At 50.6% G+C, this 19,812-nt stretch overlaps 1 protein-coding gene across 1 annotated transcript in view; it reads left to right on the top strand.

Annotated features, from left to right (window-relative positions):
* The window catches only part of DPP6 (dipeptidyl peptidase like 6), a 772,535-nt gene that overhangs the window by 605,611 nt on the left and 147,112 nt on the right, over positions 1 to 19,812 (top strand). Inside the window, exon 8 of the mRNA XM_027101408.1 lies at positions 3,633 to 3,753. Coding sequence (XP_026957209.1) covers positions 3,633 to 3,753 — 121 coding nt within the window. The remainder of the gene's footprint in view (positions 1 to 3,632; positions 3,754 to 19,812) is intronic.

Raw genomic sequence — 19,812 nt, 5'->3', positions numbered from 1 at the left:
CCGCCTGCCGATGCAGGGGACACGGGTTCGTGCCCCGGTCTGGGAAGATCCCACATGCCGCGGAGCGGCTGGGCCCGTGAGCCATGGCCGCTGAGCCTGCGCGTCCGGAGCCTGTGCTCCGCAACGAGAGAGGCCACAACAGTGAGAGGCCCGCGTACCGCAAAAAAAAAAAAAAAAGAATAGGTGTTACTGAGCCCTTACTTTGTGCTGGGCACTGTTCGCAGTGCTTTGAAGTTGTCAGTTCACTCAGCCTCATAGCCACCCTAACACTGAGTTCTGCATTGATCTGTATTGACAGACAAAGAAACTGAGGCAACTAGGAGTCCAGCACTGGCTCAGGTCCTGCAGCAGGTCCACTGTGCTCCCAGAGCACATGGTGCAGATGCCTTTGCAGGGCCTGGAGTGGGCTGAGGTGTGTAGGACCCAGACTCCCATTTGTAGATGTGAACATCTTCAAAGCAAAGCGCACTGTTCCTTAGAGCTTGTTTCCTTTTGTTTTCCTTCCATTAAAAATAAAGCCAAGGGGCTTCCCTGGTGGCGCAGTGGTTGAGAATCTGCCTGCTAATGCAGGGGACACAGGTTCGAGCCCTGGTCTGGGAGGATCCCACATGCCACGGAGCAACTAGGCCCATGAGCCACAACTACTGAGCCTGCGCGTCTGGAGCCTGTGCTCCGCAACAAGAGAGGCCGCAATAGTGAGAGGCCCACGCACCACGATGAAGAGTGGCCCCTACTTGCCACAACTAGAGAAAGCCCTCGCACAGAAACGAAGACCCAACACAGCAAAAATAAATAAATTACTAAACTCCTACCCCCAACATCTTCTTTAAAAAATAAAATAAAATAAAGTCAAGATGAAAAGGGATTTAATATCTATCATAGCAAATTTTACTTCTTCAGAATATTGTCTATGGTCCGATTTGATTCAAAAATTTATTGTAGGCTTAGGACGCATAAAAGAAGTTGAAATTTCATAATACATCTTACCCTTAGGCAAACTCGTAAGAACAGCTACTGAAATTAAATGAGGATGTGTACTTGTGTCTAGAAGTTTTCCAGCTCATTTCTGGTTGAAGTGAATCTTTGAAGAGGCAAGAGGCCTGAGCAGGAAGCTAATACTTGATAGAGCTTTCAGCTCCAGGCTTCCATGACAACGATCTATGGGAACTGCCCTTTCTGCATCTTCAGTTTAAAATGTCAATATTTACGCTGTTTCCTACACTTGCAAAATACCCTTTCTCACTGGTCTCTTAAATGACACTGACAGTATTTTTTTTTAGAATTTCTTTTAAAAAAAATCTGATTGAGTCCTGTTCTTGGTCCACAAAGCTCAGTTTCCACAGACATTGGATATTTGCATCATGTGCTTAGGTCCTTGTGGGGGTAGCAGGCAAAGAATTTAGATAGAAAAAACACAGGGCAGAATTGAGCAGTGCCTGGAGAACGGGCTAATTTATACTTAAGAGCTTCGGGAGACAGTAGGTTTGTCCTGGCCACTGCTTCATAGATTTGGTTGCACGCTGGAATCGCCCAGGGTGTTTCTTTAAAATACTGGTGCCAGGGGACATCCCTGGTGGCTCAGTGGTTAAGACTCCGAGCTCCCAGGCTTCCCTGGTGGCACAGTGGTCAAGAGTCCGCCTGCCGATGCAGGGGACATGGGTTCGTGCCCCGGTCTGAGAAGATCCCACATGCCGCGGAGCGGCTGGGCCCGTGAGCCATGGCCGCTGAGCCTGCGCGTCCGGAGCCTGTGCTCCGCAACGGGAGAGGCCACAACAGTGAGAGGCCTGCCTACCGCAAAAAAAAAAAAAAGACTCCAAGCTCCCAATGCAGGGGGCCCGGGTTCGATCCCTGGTCAGGGAACTAGATCCCCCATGCATGCCACGAGTAAGGAGCCCACAAGCCACAACTAAGGAGCCTGCCTGCTGCAACTAAGACCCAGCGCAACCAAATAAATAAATATTTTAAAAAACAAAAAAAATAAAATACTCATGCCAGGGTCCCACCCCTAGATCCTAACCACTGGGCTGGGCTCTTGGACCTGGCTGTAGGATATGTCAGACCTCGTCAGATCATTCTAATACACATCAGAATTCAAGAGCCACTGACCTAACCCACTCTCCCCCCGGCCCCAGGGTATTTGAGGCTGACCTAAGGTCAGAACTGTAGCATCTTCCAGGGCACCCCAGGCTGCACATGGGCCACCCGGTTGCTCCAGGGAACGGCTGGGGAACCACTTCGTCTCCTCCTGCAACTTCACTTCTCATGCCCAGGGCATCCCCCCACTGTCCCTGGCTGGTCCACCTCTGTCTGTCTCCACCATCCCCCCCCCGCAGCTGACGGGCTGACTCCTGCCCTGCCTTCTCATCTGCATGGGCCTGGGCTCGCCCACAGAAGACTTGCCTCTAGCCACGTTGCTCCCCTTCTCGAGCTTCTGCCAAGGGCTTCCTGCTGCCTCTGGGGCCCTGTAGCCTGCGGATGGACCCTTGGGGGCTGGCACCCGCCTCTCCCCCACCCCCTGGGCTTCCACTCCTGCTGCCCCTCCCCCTCACGCCTGGAGCTCTCATCCAGCTCCCCAGGCCCACGCGTGCCTCTGGTTCTCTCTCACACTGTTACCTCCGTGTAGCCTGATTTCTCAGCCCCCCTTTCTTCATCCTGCTCGCCGTTCAGATCTCAGCCTAAAGCCCAGTTTCTCAGAATCCTGACACCTGCCACAGCACGGGTGAACCTTGAGGACGTTATGCTCAGTGAAATAAGCCAGACACAGAAGGACAAATGCTGTGTGGTTCCTGTCACACGAGGTCCCTGGAGTCGTCAGATTCCTGGACACAGAAAGCAAAAGGGTGGGGGCCGGGAGTGGGGGAGGGGGATGAGGAATCATTGTTTAATGGGGACAGAGTTTGAATTTTGCAGGATGAAAAGAGTCCAGGAGATGATGATGGTGATGGTTGCACATCAGTGTGAATGCACTTAACGCCACTGAACTGTACACTTAAACGTGGTCAAGGTGGCAAATTTTGTGTCATGTATGTTTTACCACAATAAGAAAACTTCTTTCCAGTCACTTTCTCAGGGACTCCTTGCCTGCCTTTGGCCTAAGTTAGTAGTACTGTTCCGTGTTCCCAAAGCTCCTCAGAACATTTTCCTGTTAAAGCTTGTCGTCTTTACCAGATTGTGAGTAAAGGCACATGATACGTCCCACCTCATTCATTCCTGTGCTCTCCCATGATTGACACAGAGTTGGTGCCCACTAAGTAACTTTTCATAAATGTTGAGTGAATAACTCACAGATTTCAAGCTTCCCAGCCCACCAGTCACAATTCCTAGGAAAAATACAGTTGCTAAGATAGTCAAAGCCATTTGATGTTAACATACCCAAGAGTATCAGACAGATTGTCTGGTCATGGTAAATGATAACATTGGGTGCACTCTGTGGAGTTTGAGTCTCCAGTTGACCTTAAATGTAGATGATTTTGGAGGTGGGTGAGTTCCAAAGGGTCCCGAGACTACGTCTGTTCTGTCAGATAAATGCAAAGGAAAATGCGGACCACATTGCTGGTTTGGGATTTTTAAAGAATACCCTATTTGTAAGCACTTCCTTGATTAACGCTGTGTTGTTTCTCTTTCCAAATTAGATATTTATCTTTGAAAACAATATCTACTACTGTGCACACGTCGGGAAGCAGGCCATCCGTGTGGTCTCAACTGGGAAGGAAGGCGTGATTTACAACGGCCTTAGCGACTGGCTGTACGAAGGTACGCGGGATGTGGGAGGCTTGGTGCCTGTGGTCACTGCTGCTGCTGCGTCCCTGGGATTGGCCGTGGTGGTGTTTCCTCTGACTCTGTCAATTAAACTCCGTTTCTTGAGGTTCTGCTAAATTACAAAGAGACTGTGGAGCCTCGGGGAGCAGCAGGCCCCCCGCTGCGGTGTCAAGCACTCACCTGGTGGCCAGGTGGGCAGGGCATCCTACAACCCTGTGCTGTGCTGGTGGGTGACTCCCGGAACAGTCAGGATCCCAAACGTGCAGGTTTCCTGCTCCCTTTCTGAGAGGTTGAGTGCCTGGTTCTGCCTGGGGAAGGGAGAGCTGGAAAAGACATCAGAGGGTAAAGCTTCCAAAAGAAACGCGTCAGGGTGGCCTGCTGGCCTGTGAGCATCCGCCTCATCGGACGTTTTCTGCTACTGGTTTTCCTCTGGCACCAGAGGACTCCAGTGGTATGCATTATTAAATGACTAAAAATCTGAGCGAGAAGCTCTCTTCTTAAGCATTTATAACCCGTCTCCACATTAATGACAACTTCGTCGTAACAATAACAGCCCTGTATTGATTGCCGTTAGTTGCCAGGCGCTATGCTAAGCACTTTAGTGCTTTTTATTACCTCATTTACCCGCCACGTTAGTCCAGGCTGCTCTAAGGAACACCACAGACTGGGCGGCTTAAGCAACTTTTATTTCTCGTAGTTCTGGAGGCTGGGAAGTCCAAGATCAGGACTTCAGCAGAGCTGGTGTCTGGTGAGGGCTCTCTTCCTGGCTTGCAGACGGTCACCTTCTCCCTGTGTCCTCACATGCCAGAGGGAGAGAAAGTCATGGGGAGGAAGCTCTGGTCTCTTCATCCTCCTAGAAGGGCACTAACCCCACCATGGAGGCTCCACCCTCGTAACGTCATCACCTCCCAAAGGCTCTACCTCCAGATACCATCACATTGGGGAGTTTGGCTTCCACCTGAATTTTGTGGGGCCACAGACATCCAGTCCATAACGCCCTCATGAGAGCATTCTGAGATGAGTGCTGTTATGGACATTTCACAGAGGAGGCTCAGTGAGGGTAAGTCATCTGCCCAAGGTTACACGAGGTTAGGGGAGATGTATCATGGAGTATCACTGTTCAAGTGCAGGACTATCCCCTTTCTGGAAATGCAGATGTCAGCAGGATGCCGACGCAGCCCAGCACTGGGCTGATAAACAGCTGGTGTTCTTGTCAGCCTACTGGTCTGAGACCACATGATCACAGGAAGAATTCACTGTGCTGGGCTGGGGCAAGGGTGGGGGGCGGTCAGGGGACCCCCAACGGGGTCTGGGCATGATCAAGCCCATAAAATACCATGTTTCCTCAGTGCTGTGCATTCCTCAAGCTGGGTTCTGCATTGCAGGGGTTTATGTATCCTAAAGGACAGAGCGGATAGACCTGTATGCTTAGTCCCACTTCCCATCGTGATTTCACTGAAGTCACTGAAGCACAAGGTTGACTTGATTTCCATTTTTTTAAAGTGAGATGTAAGTCGTAGACAGTAAAATGCACAATTATAAAGACACAGTTTCATGGGTTTGACACAGTATACACTGGGCAGCCCCATCAAGATATAGAACATTCCAGGACCTCCCTGGCGGTCCAGTGGTTAGGACTCTGCACTCGCATTGCCAGGACCCCGGTTCAGTCCTTGGTTGGGGAACTAAGACCCCGCAAAGCCATGTGGCGTGGCCAAAAAAAAAAAAAAGATAATAGAGCATTCCATCATCTCAGAAAGCACTGCCCGAGCCCCTTTCCAGTCACGTCTCCCCTCACCCCAAGCTTCCCTTCCAGAGGCTCCTACTATCCTGATTTCTGTGCAGCTGGCTTCCTAGCGGAATGCTGGAATGTGGGCACCCATCTAGGCTGGCCCTCTCGCTGCGTCTCCCTGGAGTCCCGTGTTTACTCCAGCATGGCTGCTGCTGCTCGGAGCACCCAGGATTCCGGTACTGAGCTGCCTTCTGGGGCCAGGAGAATCGACCTTGAGGTTTCATCGGGCTCATACAAGGGAGTCACTGGAACAAAATGGACACTGTCCAGCTTCCACTGTGCTTCCACTGTCCTGTGCACAAACAGCCTTATGAGCAGCAGGCCCCAAGTTCCAGGGCGATCAGGGCAGTGACAACCCAATGACCCCTAAGAGAGAGAGGCCCCTGGAGCCCTGGCTGGAAGGACCTAGACCTGCCCTAGGAATAATCTCCTTCAAAAATCCATCACCAGGAGATGGAGAATGTCTTTTTTAGTATCTTCCTAATAAAATAATTGCCTTGCAATTCAAAGTAAGCTTTTGCTTCAGCAAATCCGTTGAAAAGAAATATTTCCTCAGGGCATTTACCCAGAATTGTGTTCGTGTGATAACAGGGCCCCACGTGTTCTAAACCAGTCCCAGGTGATGTGGCAGCTTCATCTCCTTAGTGCTGCCCCCTGGAAGGTTATATTTGCTGATGCTTCGGTCTCTGAAGTTGGGAGCGTGAGAGCTCTGGGGAATCTCGGTTCCTTTTTTAATAATTGGAAGGTAAACTCTGAAGATTGCCTTTTTCTAATCTGTGACTTAACTGCTTCACTTCCACATGCTCCTTAAAAAAAAAAAAGGAAAAAAAGATTAGGGGGAAAAATACCCTGACAGCATTTGCAGGGGGCCTGACTCGCTTGGAGATGTTAGTTCTGAGAAGAAACGAAGCTATATAAGTTCTAAACCACCCTGCAGCCCGTAGGCTTGTTGGCAGTCAGATGCCATATTGATTTGTTGTGTTCCCCAAAAAGGAACTTTGAACATATTGAACATTTCAGAATATCAAGGACTGAGGGAGAGAAGAAGGAGACCTGGGGACTGCCAGGAATCTCCATCCCTGGACCAAAGGTTTACATGCACTCGGAAGGAAACTTCCTCAACTCACTGACGCAAGCCCCACGCACGGAAATGCACCTGCGGCCCTGCCTGCAACCTCAGACCGCGTGTCTCACTGACTTTCCAGTTGCCCTGCCTCGTGGTGGCCACACACTGATCTTGATAAGCAAAGTGCATGTCTTTATTTTACTCTTCTGGGCAGATGTCATGGAGTTACATAGAACTTTGATTTTAATATGGGATTAAAGACAAAAGTGTCCTACAAACTGTTTTAAGGTTTACGAAAGTTGGTTATCCAGAAACTAAAGATGTCACTAGTTTTTTGAGAAGTCAGAAAGGAAGTTTCTGTTAAGAATTTGCACTTTCATGCAAGTGTTAGCAATTTTGCAAAGCTCCTAATATGTAGGCTTATGGGCAAAGAGCTGGATTGTCCAAATTTTTATGAAAGGTTCATGGTTACCAGTGGTACAGAGATGGTTGTATTTCCCAGTTGCTGCTACTTGTTTATATTACTGGGTTGGCCAAAAAGTGCCTTCGGTTTTTAAGTAAAAGTAAAGACACATTTCTCATTTCCACCAAGAACTTTATTGAACAACGTATTCATCCTTTTGCTCCACTACCTTCTGCCATTTTTCAGGCAACTTCATAATTCCATCTTCCCAAAACTTTTTATCTTTTTGAGCAAAGAACTGTTCCAGGTGTCTTCCAGGGAACTGAAATTTTTTCCATTAAGAGAATTTTGTAAAGACCGAAATAAATGGAAATCCAAAGGTGCAATGTTTGGTGAATATGGCGGATAAATCAGAACTTCTCAGCTAAGCTGTAACAGTTTTTGCCTGGTCATCAAAGAAACATACAGTCTTGCGTTATCCTGATGGAAGATGATGCATTTTCTGTTGACTAATTCTGGACACTTTTTGTCAAGTGCTGCTTTCAGTTGGCCTAATTGAGCTGTACTTGTTGGAATTAATCTTTTCATTTTCCAGAATGAGCTCATAATGGAGGACTCCCTTCCAATCCCACCATATACACAATATCACCTTCTTTGGATGAAGACCGGCCTTTGGTGTGGTTGGTGGTGGTTTATTTCACTTGCCCCACGATCTCTTCCGTTCCACATTATCGTACAGTATCCACTTTTCATCACCCATCACAATTTGTTTTAAAAACGGAACATTTTCATTCCATTTAAGTAGAGAATTGCATGCGGAAATACAGTCAAGAAAGTTTTTTTTTTTTTGCTTAACTTGCGTGAAAGCCGAACATCAAAGCGATGAACATCACCACGCTGGCGCAGGTGACTTTCAGCGCTGGATTTGGATATTCTGATGTCGGCTGTCTCCCGCGTGGTATAACGGTGATTTTTCTCAATGTCTCAATTTGATCACTGTCAACTTCAGCTGGGCTCCCTGACCCTGGGGCATCGTCCAGTGAGAACTCTCCAGCACGAAACTTCGCAAACCACTTTTGACACGTTCCATCAGTCACAGCACTTTTCTGTACGCTGCACAAATCTTTTTTGGTGTTTCAGTTGCGTTTTCACCTTTCTTGAAATAATAAAACATAGTATACGGAAAATGTTGCTTTTTTCCTTCATCTTCAATATTAAAATGGCTACACAAAAATTCACCAATTTTGATAAGTCTTTTTTAAATACACGCTGATATGAAGCTGTCACAATCTACCAATAGTGTTTCGAATGAAGTTAAAGATAACTAAGCGCTACCAGAGTCATCTTATGGAAAAAAACCAAACGAACCTTTTGGCCAACTCAGTATTTTCATTTTCATCATTGCCATCATACACATGAGGTATAGTGGTACACAGCACAGAATTTTGGGCCAATAATTTTTCAGTAATGAAACTTTAAGTCATTACATGTTTCCACTAAACTAGGAGACCTCCACACCTCTATTGCCAAAGCAGTCATACGTGTAACCCTAAATAAGTAGCAGTATATTCAGTGATAGGTCATTGTCGTGAAATGGCTCATACCCCAGTGGAAAGCCAGCATTCAGTGATAGGTCATTGTCGTGAAATGGCTCATACCCCAGTGGAAAGCTGGAGTGTGTCAGGCTCGTTTGAGAACCACTCTGTCCCCACGTGTGTACCAGTCCTTGTCACCTCAACTCCTCTGAGACCCGATGGAGGTAGGGTGGGGGCAGTGAACTTGAGAAGGTGTTCACAGAGCACAGCCTGGCACCATCAGGCTGGGATGTCAGGGAGAGCCAAGAAATGCCTGGAGGGCATTTATTTAACATCTGGTTTGGTGTGGATGAAACCCCGGGATGAATTTTACCCTGAACTGGTCCAGAGCTTGGTGGTACTCGGAAACGTGATTGGATGCAGGGAGGCTGCTCGGCCGGCAGCCTCGCCACGTGAGAGTCAGCGGGAGTGATGCTGAATAAGGCCCCCTGCTGGCTGCTCGGCGTCAGCTCCTCTGCTTGGCTTCAGGACCTAGGCAGTCAGGCAGTGCCTGGTTGACAGTGACCAGAGGGAGAAGCAGGAGAGGACCGGACGCTTCTGTTGTGCCCTTGCCCGGGCCCTCAGCTCTCCCTCCCTAGCACACCTCCTCCCCTTTCCCGGAGTCCCGGTGCTCCTGATGGCCAACTGCCCCGTGGGCCATGGTCCCCATGATACTCTGTCCTCTGCCCACCTGCCCGGGAGCCCCCAGGCCCTCCCCCCAGCCCCGTGCTGACTGCCCGGGTTCACTTGGGGCTGGGGTGCAGCTGGGCCCCCTTCCCAGGGCTGATGCGGGTGGAGGCACTTGCAGTGCATCCTGCTCCCAAGCTTAGAGTGCTCTAGAAAGCCTGTTCTCGCTGGGGCAATGGAAGTCGTGGGAGCTTTGCTAAGCTGGAGTCGTTCAGAGCTGCCCATTTGACACGCGAGCCTGGTCACGTGGTCCTTACCCTTCACGTTCAGACTCTTGTCCAGAGGCTGCAAAGCCTGGGTGAGGCTGAGGCCTGTTTGCTTTTCTTAACACTGTCTCTTCAAGTATCTTTCAGAGTCAGCACTAATGACCTTACAGTTTTCTCTCCACGGAGGTGCTCTGAGAGACCTCAATGAGAGGCCAGGGGGCCCCGGTGGATGAACTAAAGTTCTTTCCTGACTTTTGTTTTGGGTGTGACTCCACGCCTTGTAATTTGGATTATTCAAGGAGGCAGGGAGTTGACTGGGGGAAGGGCTGTCATGGGAAGAAATGTTACTACGACTGAAGCCCTTACGGAGATTTGTGGGGTGATTTTGAATATGTGTGCTTTCCACGGGAACCAATCCCCCGTAAGGAAAAGAGTTCTTCCCCGATCATCCAGAGCCCCACGGTCTCTCTAAATTCCCTGCAGTGAAATTGCTAAGTAACGTTTCCCGCGGAACGTGCCTGTTGGGTTTAACGTAAACTTGCGGTTTATTCGATGCTTGGTGAGCTGTGTGTACTGACTTGTACACTTAGGCTCACTGTGTCCGCTGCCCACTTTGTACAGGTCGTCAGTGGACTGAGCCAGTGGGATCCACTGTGGCCACAGGCCTCTAGTGAACAGCCCTCGCCTGGGACTAGTATGTGTAGGTAGAGGACATACTGCACACCAGATTTTTGTCAGTAAGAAAGTGTTTCTAATGCCTCTTGCACTATTTTTAAAACTCCCTGAAATACATTTCGATCATGATATTTTGCGAAGCTTATAGAGCCACACACTGGAGTGTACATTCTTGATTGAGTTCTTCAAATGCTAATGTCCTGAAGTACCTGGTTAGGGCACTTCAGCTGCTAGCAAACTGCATCCTGGTGGTAGATGAAGGGAATTGACACGCCCATCGTGCAGCATTCCCACCTGACTGATGGCTTTAAAGAAAGTTACATGGCCAGGAGTTCAGTGGACTTAGAATCATGGTCAGTTCTGTATGCTATTATTCAAAGCACAGATCTGTAGTTCTTTGGATTAGTGGTGGTTACTTCTCTGATTTACATGTTGAGAAATCTTGGTCAGACCAGGAAATCTCTATTAGGAAATGGCCAGAAGCTTGTGATTGGCTTTACAGAGCCCTCTTGTGTAAGGGTGGCAGAGCTGTGGTAAAGGCAGGGTCTTTGCAGCAACCATGCCTGCCTTTGAATCACAGCTTCACCACGTAGAAGCTACGTGAACCTGGGTGAGGTTGAACTCTTTGTGTCTGTCTTCTTATCTGCAAAACAAGAGTAAAGGTCATCAATGTTCCCTAAGGTCATCGTGGAAGTTAAACGAGCTGATACATGTACAGTTCTTAGAACAGTGCCTGGGACTAGGCAACTGCAGCTATTGCTGTTAAAACTACTGTTACTTTGTCTGTAACTCCAAAAATTAGTCACGTAGCACGTACGCACCTCATTTTCTCATCTGGCGTCGCCAGCAGTCAGGAGCACTAATGTGTAGTCCATTCTCCTCCAGTATCGGTTTCAAAGACTATTAAAATCTATTCACTCATGAGTTATTGTCTATAATGTGTTATATAAGAAGTACATGGCTTCCTACTCAACCTGGAGAGGATGTCTGTGCAGGTATGAACATCTCCCTGGAACCTTCTGTCTGCATTTAGAGTCACGAGCTGGAGTCACATCCCTCACTCGTCACCGACACCAGACAGCTGGTTAACCTGTGAGCACCAGAGATCTTCTACCTCAGTAAAAAGTATGCTTCAGGATGGCCTGTAGAAATTAAATACTTAAAGATCATATTCCAGTTCATCTATGGCTTCTAAAGAAGGATATGAATGCCAAAGAGATGATGAAAATGCCTGAATGTAATCAGCCTCTGGAAAGCCTCCAGACCCGGGAGGTGCTGCCGTGGAGCAGTGGCTCCGGATGGCAGGGCCTTTTGCCCGGTAACTCAGCACTTTCAGTATTTAATGTAAGTGAAAGGAGCGAGTTTCCTGCACAGCCCTTGCCTCCAGCTCCGTGAAGTAGTAATGACCTTGACTTGCGTAGCAGGTGGCTTTTACCTTGTAGAGAGACACAGCAAAGGCTCATGCTGTTCAGTGGGGACCCACTCAGCTCCGACATTGAGCTGGACGAGATGCTTCAGTCTGTGTTCATCCCTTCTGTGCTCGCTCTGACCCCAAGAGAGACGTCCTCGGGTTTCTAGATGTCTGTGCATATCAGCATGAGAACAGTGGTCTAAGGCAGGGAGTGAGGTTGTCAGGTGCGTGGGGAGAAGGTGATGGCCAGCCTACATCTAAATGGCCACCAAGGGTCTCCTCGCCCCCTGGACCGGTCCAACCATATCTGGGCCCTCCACTTCCTCCTACGCCCCTCAAGTTCCATCACAACCTCCCCCGCCAGCACATCTCCCAACCGTGACGGTCCCTACACATGGCAATGCTTACCTGTCCTCACGGTGCTGCCTCGGCTCCAAAATTCAGATGCAGGATTCTAGAAACCCTCCCAGGGGAATCAGCTGGCCTCCCTTTTTTCACTGTCATCAGAACTTCCACTTCCACAGACTTCCTTCAGCAAAAATAACAACCTGATTATTGAAAAGCAGGAACTGTTAATCTCATTGTAATTTCGAGCTTCACTTTTTATCCCCAAAGGTAAAGGAATCAGGAGAGGCTTTAGCAATGGCGGCAGCCCCCTTACTAGGGGCCGAGGGGAGTGAGATTGAAGCTGACAGCTCCAGACCACCTCCTAAAGTGCCAGCCGTGGCTCACCTACTGCAGGAAAGTTTAACTGACTGTTTCTTCCATGGCACGCCTGACACGATTAAACAGGAATGAATCTATCGACTCCTCTGCAGGAAGAAGGCGCTGCTCTTATCCTGCCGCAGCTGCGGAAACTTGGCCTCAGCAACGTTAAGTGACTTCTCAGTGGTCACACAGCCAGTGAGTGGTTCCAATTTGGCCTCCTAACCACATGCCCATTGTGTGTATAAAAAGCTGCATTAACTTCTTGCAGGTTAAAAATAGGCTTGATCGATGCCCAAGTGATGAATGGATCACCCGTCCCCTTGGCACGGTCTGTTCGCTCCACAGCCTTCAACACCCCCAGCTCCGTGCAAGGCACTTCTCAGAGTGCAGATGTGAGAGCCCAGGGGGCCTGCGTGTGAGTCCCTGAGCTGCCACTCAGCCACCCGGTGACCTTGAGTGAGTCACGTATCTTGCCTGGCCCTCCCATCCCTCGCATGAAAAGTAAGAGCTCAGATACCTTCCCCAAAGAATTAGTGTGAGGTTGGATGAGAGCATATCCGTGAGAGCACAGGTAGAACCACGTGAACTTGCCAATACGTGTGATCACGTATTAGCACATGGCTGTGAAGTGTTCCACAAGGATAAACCTCCCGCCTGCCTGCCCTGCCGCCAGGGCTACTGTCGGACGTGGCAAAGTCTCAGATGTCCGTGTGCCTGGCATGGAACGAGTGTCTACCACGAAGGGGCAGAGGTGTTTTTAACGGGAAGGTGGACCTGGACACCTCAAAGCACAGCCTCCCCAGCGGGTTAAGGGCCGTGGTTGTGGCCTTGGATTTCTCCCAGCAGAAGCTTGCAGAGACTCATGGCTCGTCATCTTCCTCGTCACGGCTCCTTGTTTTCCCTGCATATTCCCAGCACCCTTCTGATCGCCATGGTGACCATACGGTTTGGACTTTAATTACTATTATATCTTATTGCCTGCCGGGAGCATTCAGGCTGAGAGTTGCCATTTAAACTATGTAATCAACGGGCTGTCCAGTTGTGGGGATGAGGTGTTAGGCTGGTCGATCTCCTGGTGTTACCCCAAAGGTTCTCCACTGAAAAGGTGATGTGGCCCAAGCTGGGGCCCGACCGCTGCGCCAGCTGAGGAAGGAACGGCATTCTGACCCGGACACTCGGGCCAGCGGTGAGGGCCCTGACTGTGAAAACAGCTTTGGGAGATCAAATACTCGAACTCCGATCTGGAATTTCTCCTCAAGTTCAGTGCTAAGGGCAGGGCCTGTGACCTATGCTTTGCAACCCAGCGTCCTCCCTGGACTAAAATAAGCCCGGTCAGAGAAGGGGGAAGAGGATAGCCTAGGTCAGGCTGGGAATCACAAAAGCAGACCAACAAAGCAAACCAGACACCACCTCCCTGATTCAGAACGAGGGGAGTCACTCACGCCCCTCACCGCACCCCTCGTCAGGGTGGAGGCGGGGCTGGGGCACGCCCCCCGTGGTCCCTCAGGGGCCCAGGCTGCTGGGGCCGCCCTCCTCTCAGGCGGGCAGGCAGCCCAGCCCAGCGCACTAGTGGAGGAGGGGGTTCAGTTCTGGAGGGACGCACGCTAGCCTGCAGGTGACGCTGGCGGCCAGTCCTGCTCGTAACTCGCTATCCAGGGCTCAGTGCCCGGGCCCAGGAAGTGATGCCAGCAGCAGGAGACCCGGGCCCGGCAGAGGCGGCACTGAAGATTCCACATCTGGACGGCAGACAGCAGGCCCCAAGTCTGGGACCAGAGCAGAAGAGGAGCTACTGCGGGGTACAGGGGATCCCTCAGAGTTGGCGAGGAGATGGAGGGTCAGGTTCAGGGGGCGGCCAGGGAGTGCCGTGGGACCGGTGTGGTTGCAAGGCTGATGCCACCGCGCTGGACGCCGGGAGGTGTGGGGACCTGGGAGGGGGGATGCCGGGTGAGGGCCACCTGCCGGCTCAGAGCGCACGCGACATTAGTGAGCTGCTGCAGGTGGACGTGCCACGTCCCTGCACTGGAGTGTTCAGGAGACAGCTGGGGGCTGGGGCTTTCTGTCCTTGCACACTCACCTTGTTTGCCACTCAATGGCTAATAGCTGGGCGAGTCCTCAGACTCACTAGCTTGTGGGTTTCCCTCTTCCATGGAAGGTTGGTCATTGTCACCTGTGCCTTGTGGCCAGCTGCCTTCTTCTTGGCGTCTCCTTGGAGTCCGTAAATTAATGGCTGTGGTTCCCAGTGGACAGCCCCCAACTGCAGGGGAGAGCCCCCAGGAGGGGCAGGCCCCCTTGAGCTGGTCGTTGTGTGACACTGTTTGATTAACTGCAAACCCCGGGGCCTCAGAGTCAGAAGCTGAGTCTGCACTTGATACTCCAGCGTGGGCCTTGTTAGTATCTCAGGAAAATAACTGATTGCTTTAATTCAATGTGAAATTTAAAAATCAGAAATAAGAGAAGTCTGAGAGGAAAACGTTCTCTAAACATGTGGGAAGAATTCCCACTGGTCTTGAGAAATGTTTCTCACAATTAATTACCTAATCCTGAGAGATTTTGATAAATAATATATGATGTTCAGTGGTTATATTTTTAAAGCTTTTTAATTATGCATCGATTGTGAGTTTAAGATAAACACATCTTCATCTTTTTGTTGTAGAGTCTTAATGAAATTTGGGTATCGGTGGCTGAAATCTTGATGCTCTTGGGAATTCCAATTCCTTTTCGTCTTTTCTGTCTCCTTAAATCACATAAGGATGGGACACCATTTGCCCTAGTATTGAGAGTTTGTTAATACGTTCCACCAAAATGCAAACAGCAAATGCTTGACGGGAGACACATCAGGCTCCAGGCTTGTATGTGCTCGAAACAACTTCATCTGAGGCTCAGAGGCCAGATTCCTGCCTCTGCTCTTTCGCCACTGTACCTGCTTCCTAACCTCTTTGGGCCTTAGTTCCTTTTCCCTGGTCTGCAAACATAGTGCAGTGAACTCCATAACACTTCTCCCCGCCCCGCTATGTTTTTGTACTTAAACGTCAGTGCTGGGGACGTGCAGCACGACAGCATGAAGTCAGTATTGGCGCCAGGTGACTTTGTGGTGAGCTGCTGACCTGTCTGCGGCTTTCGTTGGTGGGTGCGAGGGGTGAACAGCAGGGCGGGGGGCCAGCACGGGGTGCCTCTGTCTCCTGCCCCACTCCTCTCCCCCGACAGGACCGTACGATCCTCAGGGGATCCTGACCCGCCTTCTCCTTGCCCCCGGGTGAAACTGTCTGTGCTCAGGGAAGCAGCCTGCCTCTCTTCCTTTTACCCCCTTTTTCCTTTCTTTCTATAAGATTTTCATTTTCAGTATAACTTTTCTCTTTGCTCAGGGCTGCCCTTGGGAAGGTGCGGGGTGGCGGGGGTGAGATGACAGCTCAGCTTCTCCATGTCAGAGCCACCTGGACGTGGAGTCATGGAGAAGATGCACTCTTATCTCTGATTCTATGAACTGGGGCCGTGCCTGGAAGGTGATTGCAGGGCGTAGGTCTCAGGTCAGCCTCACCTTCGTACTCAGCCTCCCAGCAGTGGGAGAGCTGTCCTGGGAAGGTCACTGTCGTGGTGTCGGGTTATCCCAGAGTGACTCCTGCACTGGCCCCAAGGGCAGACACACAGGCCCCGTGTCTCCACCGCACAAGCTTGTGGCTCTGAGCCCCAGAGCAGGTCCCAGAGCCCGGTGCCCATCATCCCCAGGGCGAGCAGAGCATCTGCTCCCTCTGGCTCCAGCTGATGAGTCAGCCCCTCCCCGGGACACAGCACCTCCCTCCCAAGGCCATGGCTCATCCGTTCAATGGAAAATAGGCAGCCAAGCCAGGAAACTGCCAGGTGCCGGCTGTACCCAAAGAGGAGGTGATGTTGCAGCTCTTACCGGAAAACACCCGTCCAGCACCTTGTTCTTTTTGCAGGAATACGTACATCTGATTCTTGCTTTATTCATAGAGAAACCAAACAGCTGTGGGGACAGGAGTACGGAAGGTGTCGGGGTTTTAAATAGATGTTCCTGGGAAGGTGCCCGGTTTTCCAGGAGGTTATGGGGTCACTTCAAGAAGGAAGCAGGGGGCTTCTCTGGTGGCACAGTGGTTGAGGGTCCGCCTGCTGATGCAGGGGACGCAGGTTCGTGCCCCGGTCCAGGAAGATCCCACATGCTGCGGAGCGGCTGGGCCCGTGAGCCATGGCCACTGAGCCTGTGCGTCCGGAGCCTGTGCCCCACAACGGGAGAGGCCACAACAGTGAGAGGCCCGCGTACCGCAAAAAAAAATAAAAAGAAGGAAGCAGGCCCTGCCCAGCCCTCAGGACAGAGAAGGTTCTGGATCTACTCCGAACCCTTATATTTTCGGTTCTTTTAAGTGCCTGGCTCACACTGTCTTAATCACTCTCTGACTTCTTCGTGTCCCCATCACGTGACTTCCGTTAAAGGTTAATTCTCCCCCCTCCTGCTTCCCGCCAGCTGGGTTCCCCCCACAAATCCTGTGCGCGTGTCCCTACACAGATGTGAGGAATTTGCATGTAACAGAATCCATTCCGTGAGGAAGCTACTGTGAGACCTAGCCCTGGCCCACGCCCTGTACTGATTGTGGAACCTCATGCACCGAGATGGTGTTTAATCACATCCGAGTCATATGGTACACATCTTCAGCACCATTTAGACACTTTGGCAGAATGACCTGTTCTGATTTAAGATTGTAAAAATATGAAAATCAGAAAACCAAGCAACCACTAATCAATTAACTCAAGAGCTAATTCCTCAAACATTTTTTCCAAATTTCCTTCTCTCATGATGTTATCAGTACCTGGTCCCCAGTCTCTTTTTCAGTTTCTTTCGCTGCACACTTGCAGATTTGAGATCCTGTGAGATGTGAGCCAACATAAGCTTGTCCTAAGGGGGAGATTTATGAAATAGCTTAGGAAACGCTGATGGTTAGAAAATCCGTGGCCACCCGCCTACACCACGGGGAAAGTCTGACGAGTGACGCTTCCCTCGCCTCCCATGAGCCAGGTGCAGACGGCAGGCGTGGGCGGGCAGGGCCTTCCTGTCCTGGCACCGTGGCTGCTTCTGCTCAGACAGCACTTCCAGCCTCCGGCCTCTCCACCTGCCTTGCATTGAGGAGGCTCTGGGTCCTAAAGGGAGTTGGGGTCAGAGCCCCCAGAACTTAGGGACAGAGGCACAGACTTCAGCGCCTGGCAAGTCCTCCTCAGATCCTCAGCATGCCAGAAGTCCCCCTATGTTCCTGGGCCAAAGGAAGGTTTCCTTGGACTCTTCAGGGAGCATAACACACTGCACCTTGGTGGCCATGCGGGTTGAAAGTCGGAAATGAGAAACCATCCTGAGTGGTCATGGCTGAGATTTGTAGAAGACCAGGTGAGGCAGGGGTCTCACTACCTGCCACGATGTCCAGATGCTCTCCACTCAGGCTGGGCCGTGTGGGTCTCTTTCTATGTGCTAGAGTTTTATATAATTACCTTTGTTTCGTTGTAAATTTAACTGACTCCGGAAAAATCATCATTAAGGGAACAAAAAGCTGAAGGGGGAATTGAAAACTATGTAAAGGAAACCTTTCAGGCTGCCAGGGAGTTGGCCTTCTCGGGGTAATGGGGCTTTACTGACTGACTCAGATGCTACAGGATCAGGAGAAAGGAAGTGATTTTTCCCGCACTGAGATCTCCCAAAGCAGGTGACACTAAAACAGATGATGCTTAGCAGGAGATGAGGAAGGAGTGTGTGTGTGTGTGTGTGTGTGTGTGTGTGTGTGTGAGAGAGAGAGAGAGAGAGAGAGAGAGAGAGAGACAGACAGACAGACAGAAAGGCAGAGACAGAGACAGAAAGAGGCAGAGAGAGACAGATTTTACCAAAAAAAGATGTAACAAAAGTTTGAGGACTTTCTTTGCCCTCAGTGTGGCTGGCTCCTTTTGGCATCGCTGGAGTCCTAAAACACTACCCTTCACACGGGACAGTGACAAGTAGAGTGGCCTAGTTGCTTTTACACGGCAGACGGATTTGCAGGTGGTCATCAAAGGGCCATCAGAGGCCTTGGGTGCCCACCCTACAAGAGCAGCTTCTTGACAATTTCCTACTTAAAACTCGCCAGCCACTGGAGATGCATTTGTGGACTTTTTCCCCCCAGAATAAGAAAAGGAGGACGGGAGAATTGAGGCAATCTATCGGTGTTTGGAGAAGCTGCAAATTAGCAGCCAGCAAGGTTATAATGAACATCTGAGTGATCATGCCGTGGAATAAAAATCAAACCCAGACTCATGTCTCCTCCCTGAGGATGCTGCCCCCTGGTGGCCAGCCCAGGAATATAGGGGTGCGTCTGCCTGGTATTCCAGTGCTGATTTGCAGGAATTGGCAGACTGCTCTGATGATGATGAGATGCTTGCGGTGAGTAATGTGCAAATCACACAGTGCTGATGAGCGAGGTAGGCTGCGAGCACGGCGAGGTAAAAGTTCCTTTTGCCTCCTGGCTTGATGTTCGCCGATTTCTTTTTTAACTCCCATTTAATTCTGCTCTTGGCACCTCGGATAAAACATTTAGTGACCGAAAAAGGCTGCAGATGCACGCGGGAATAAATAAGATTTTCTGTATTTAGAATGAGGCCATTTATTTCCGAGTACAGATACATCAGGCAGGTTATTTATGTCTTTTGCAGTTTTCCAGGACCCCGATTTCTCCGGCGCTTTGGTTTTCCCCAGTCTGTACAGCAACGGGGGTGTAGTGGCAGGCAGTTATTAACACTGAGAACCCACGGGGCCGGGTGTTTCAGGAATGATCCCAAACGCTGTCTCACCGTCTGCATCTGTTCTGATCTGCATCTTGCCTCATTAAAAGATGACTCTGTAACACTGATGTGACCCAGACGGATGGCGCCTCCAAATGCTGAGCCGTAGCCCGAGCTGCCGGACTGCTCGGGGCAGGCAGGGGAAACGGGCTGTAGGCTCGGCCCCTGGTTGGCCGTGCCCCGGCAGTGTTTGGACGAGCAGTGGACCAGGAATCTGGACACTGAGCCAGCCCCACCCTCTACCATCCAGCGAGTCTGGGAAACAGCCCTGGGGAAGTGTCCACTCCACACTCGCCAAGGCCAGAGTCCAGTCAAGACTCTGGCACTCCCTTTGAGCAAGCTGCCCGTGTCCCTGGGCCTCAGCTTTCTCCTCTGTGAAATGGAATCACAGAAGCAGCCCCACGGTTGCTAGGATGTCAGTAGGGTGGTCGTAGTACCTGGCACACAGTGAGCTTTGGGTCACTAGTAGGACAGGTGACGTACCTGCCCTTCCCGTCGCACTAGATTACGGTAAAGCTCAGGGCACGTGGGGCCTGTTGGTCCCAGAGCCCAGGGTGTTGTCTGGTTGCCAAAGTGGTCCTTCCTGCAGCATTTATCAAGAAGAGAAGAAGCAGCCAGACTGGGAGAAGCTGAGCTCAGGCACATGTGAGTGAGGCTGGGAGGCTCCAGAGAACATTCTGCGAGTCAGAGTCAGAGGAGGACCAGGGCAAAGTGCTGAGCTGCG

This window comes from Aethalodelphis obliquidens, unplaced genomic scaffold (assembly GCF_003676395.1).
Source record: "Aethalodelphis obliquidens isolate GAN/ISIS:26980383/991018 unplaced genomic scaffold, ASM367639v1 scaffold5, whole genome shotgun sequence".
Lineage (NCBI taxonomy): Eukaryota > Metazoa > Chordata > Mammalia > Artiodactyla > Delphinidae > Aethalodelphis > Aethalodelphis obliquidens.
This window is presented reverse-complemented; position numbering and strand designations above follow the sequence as displayed.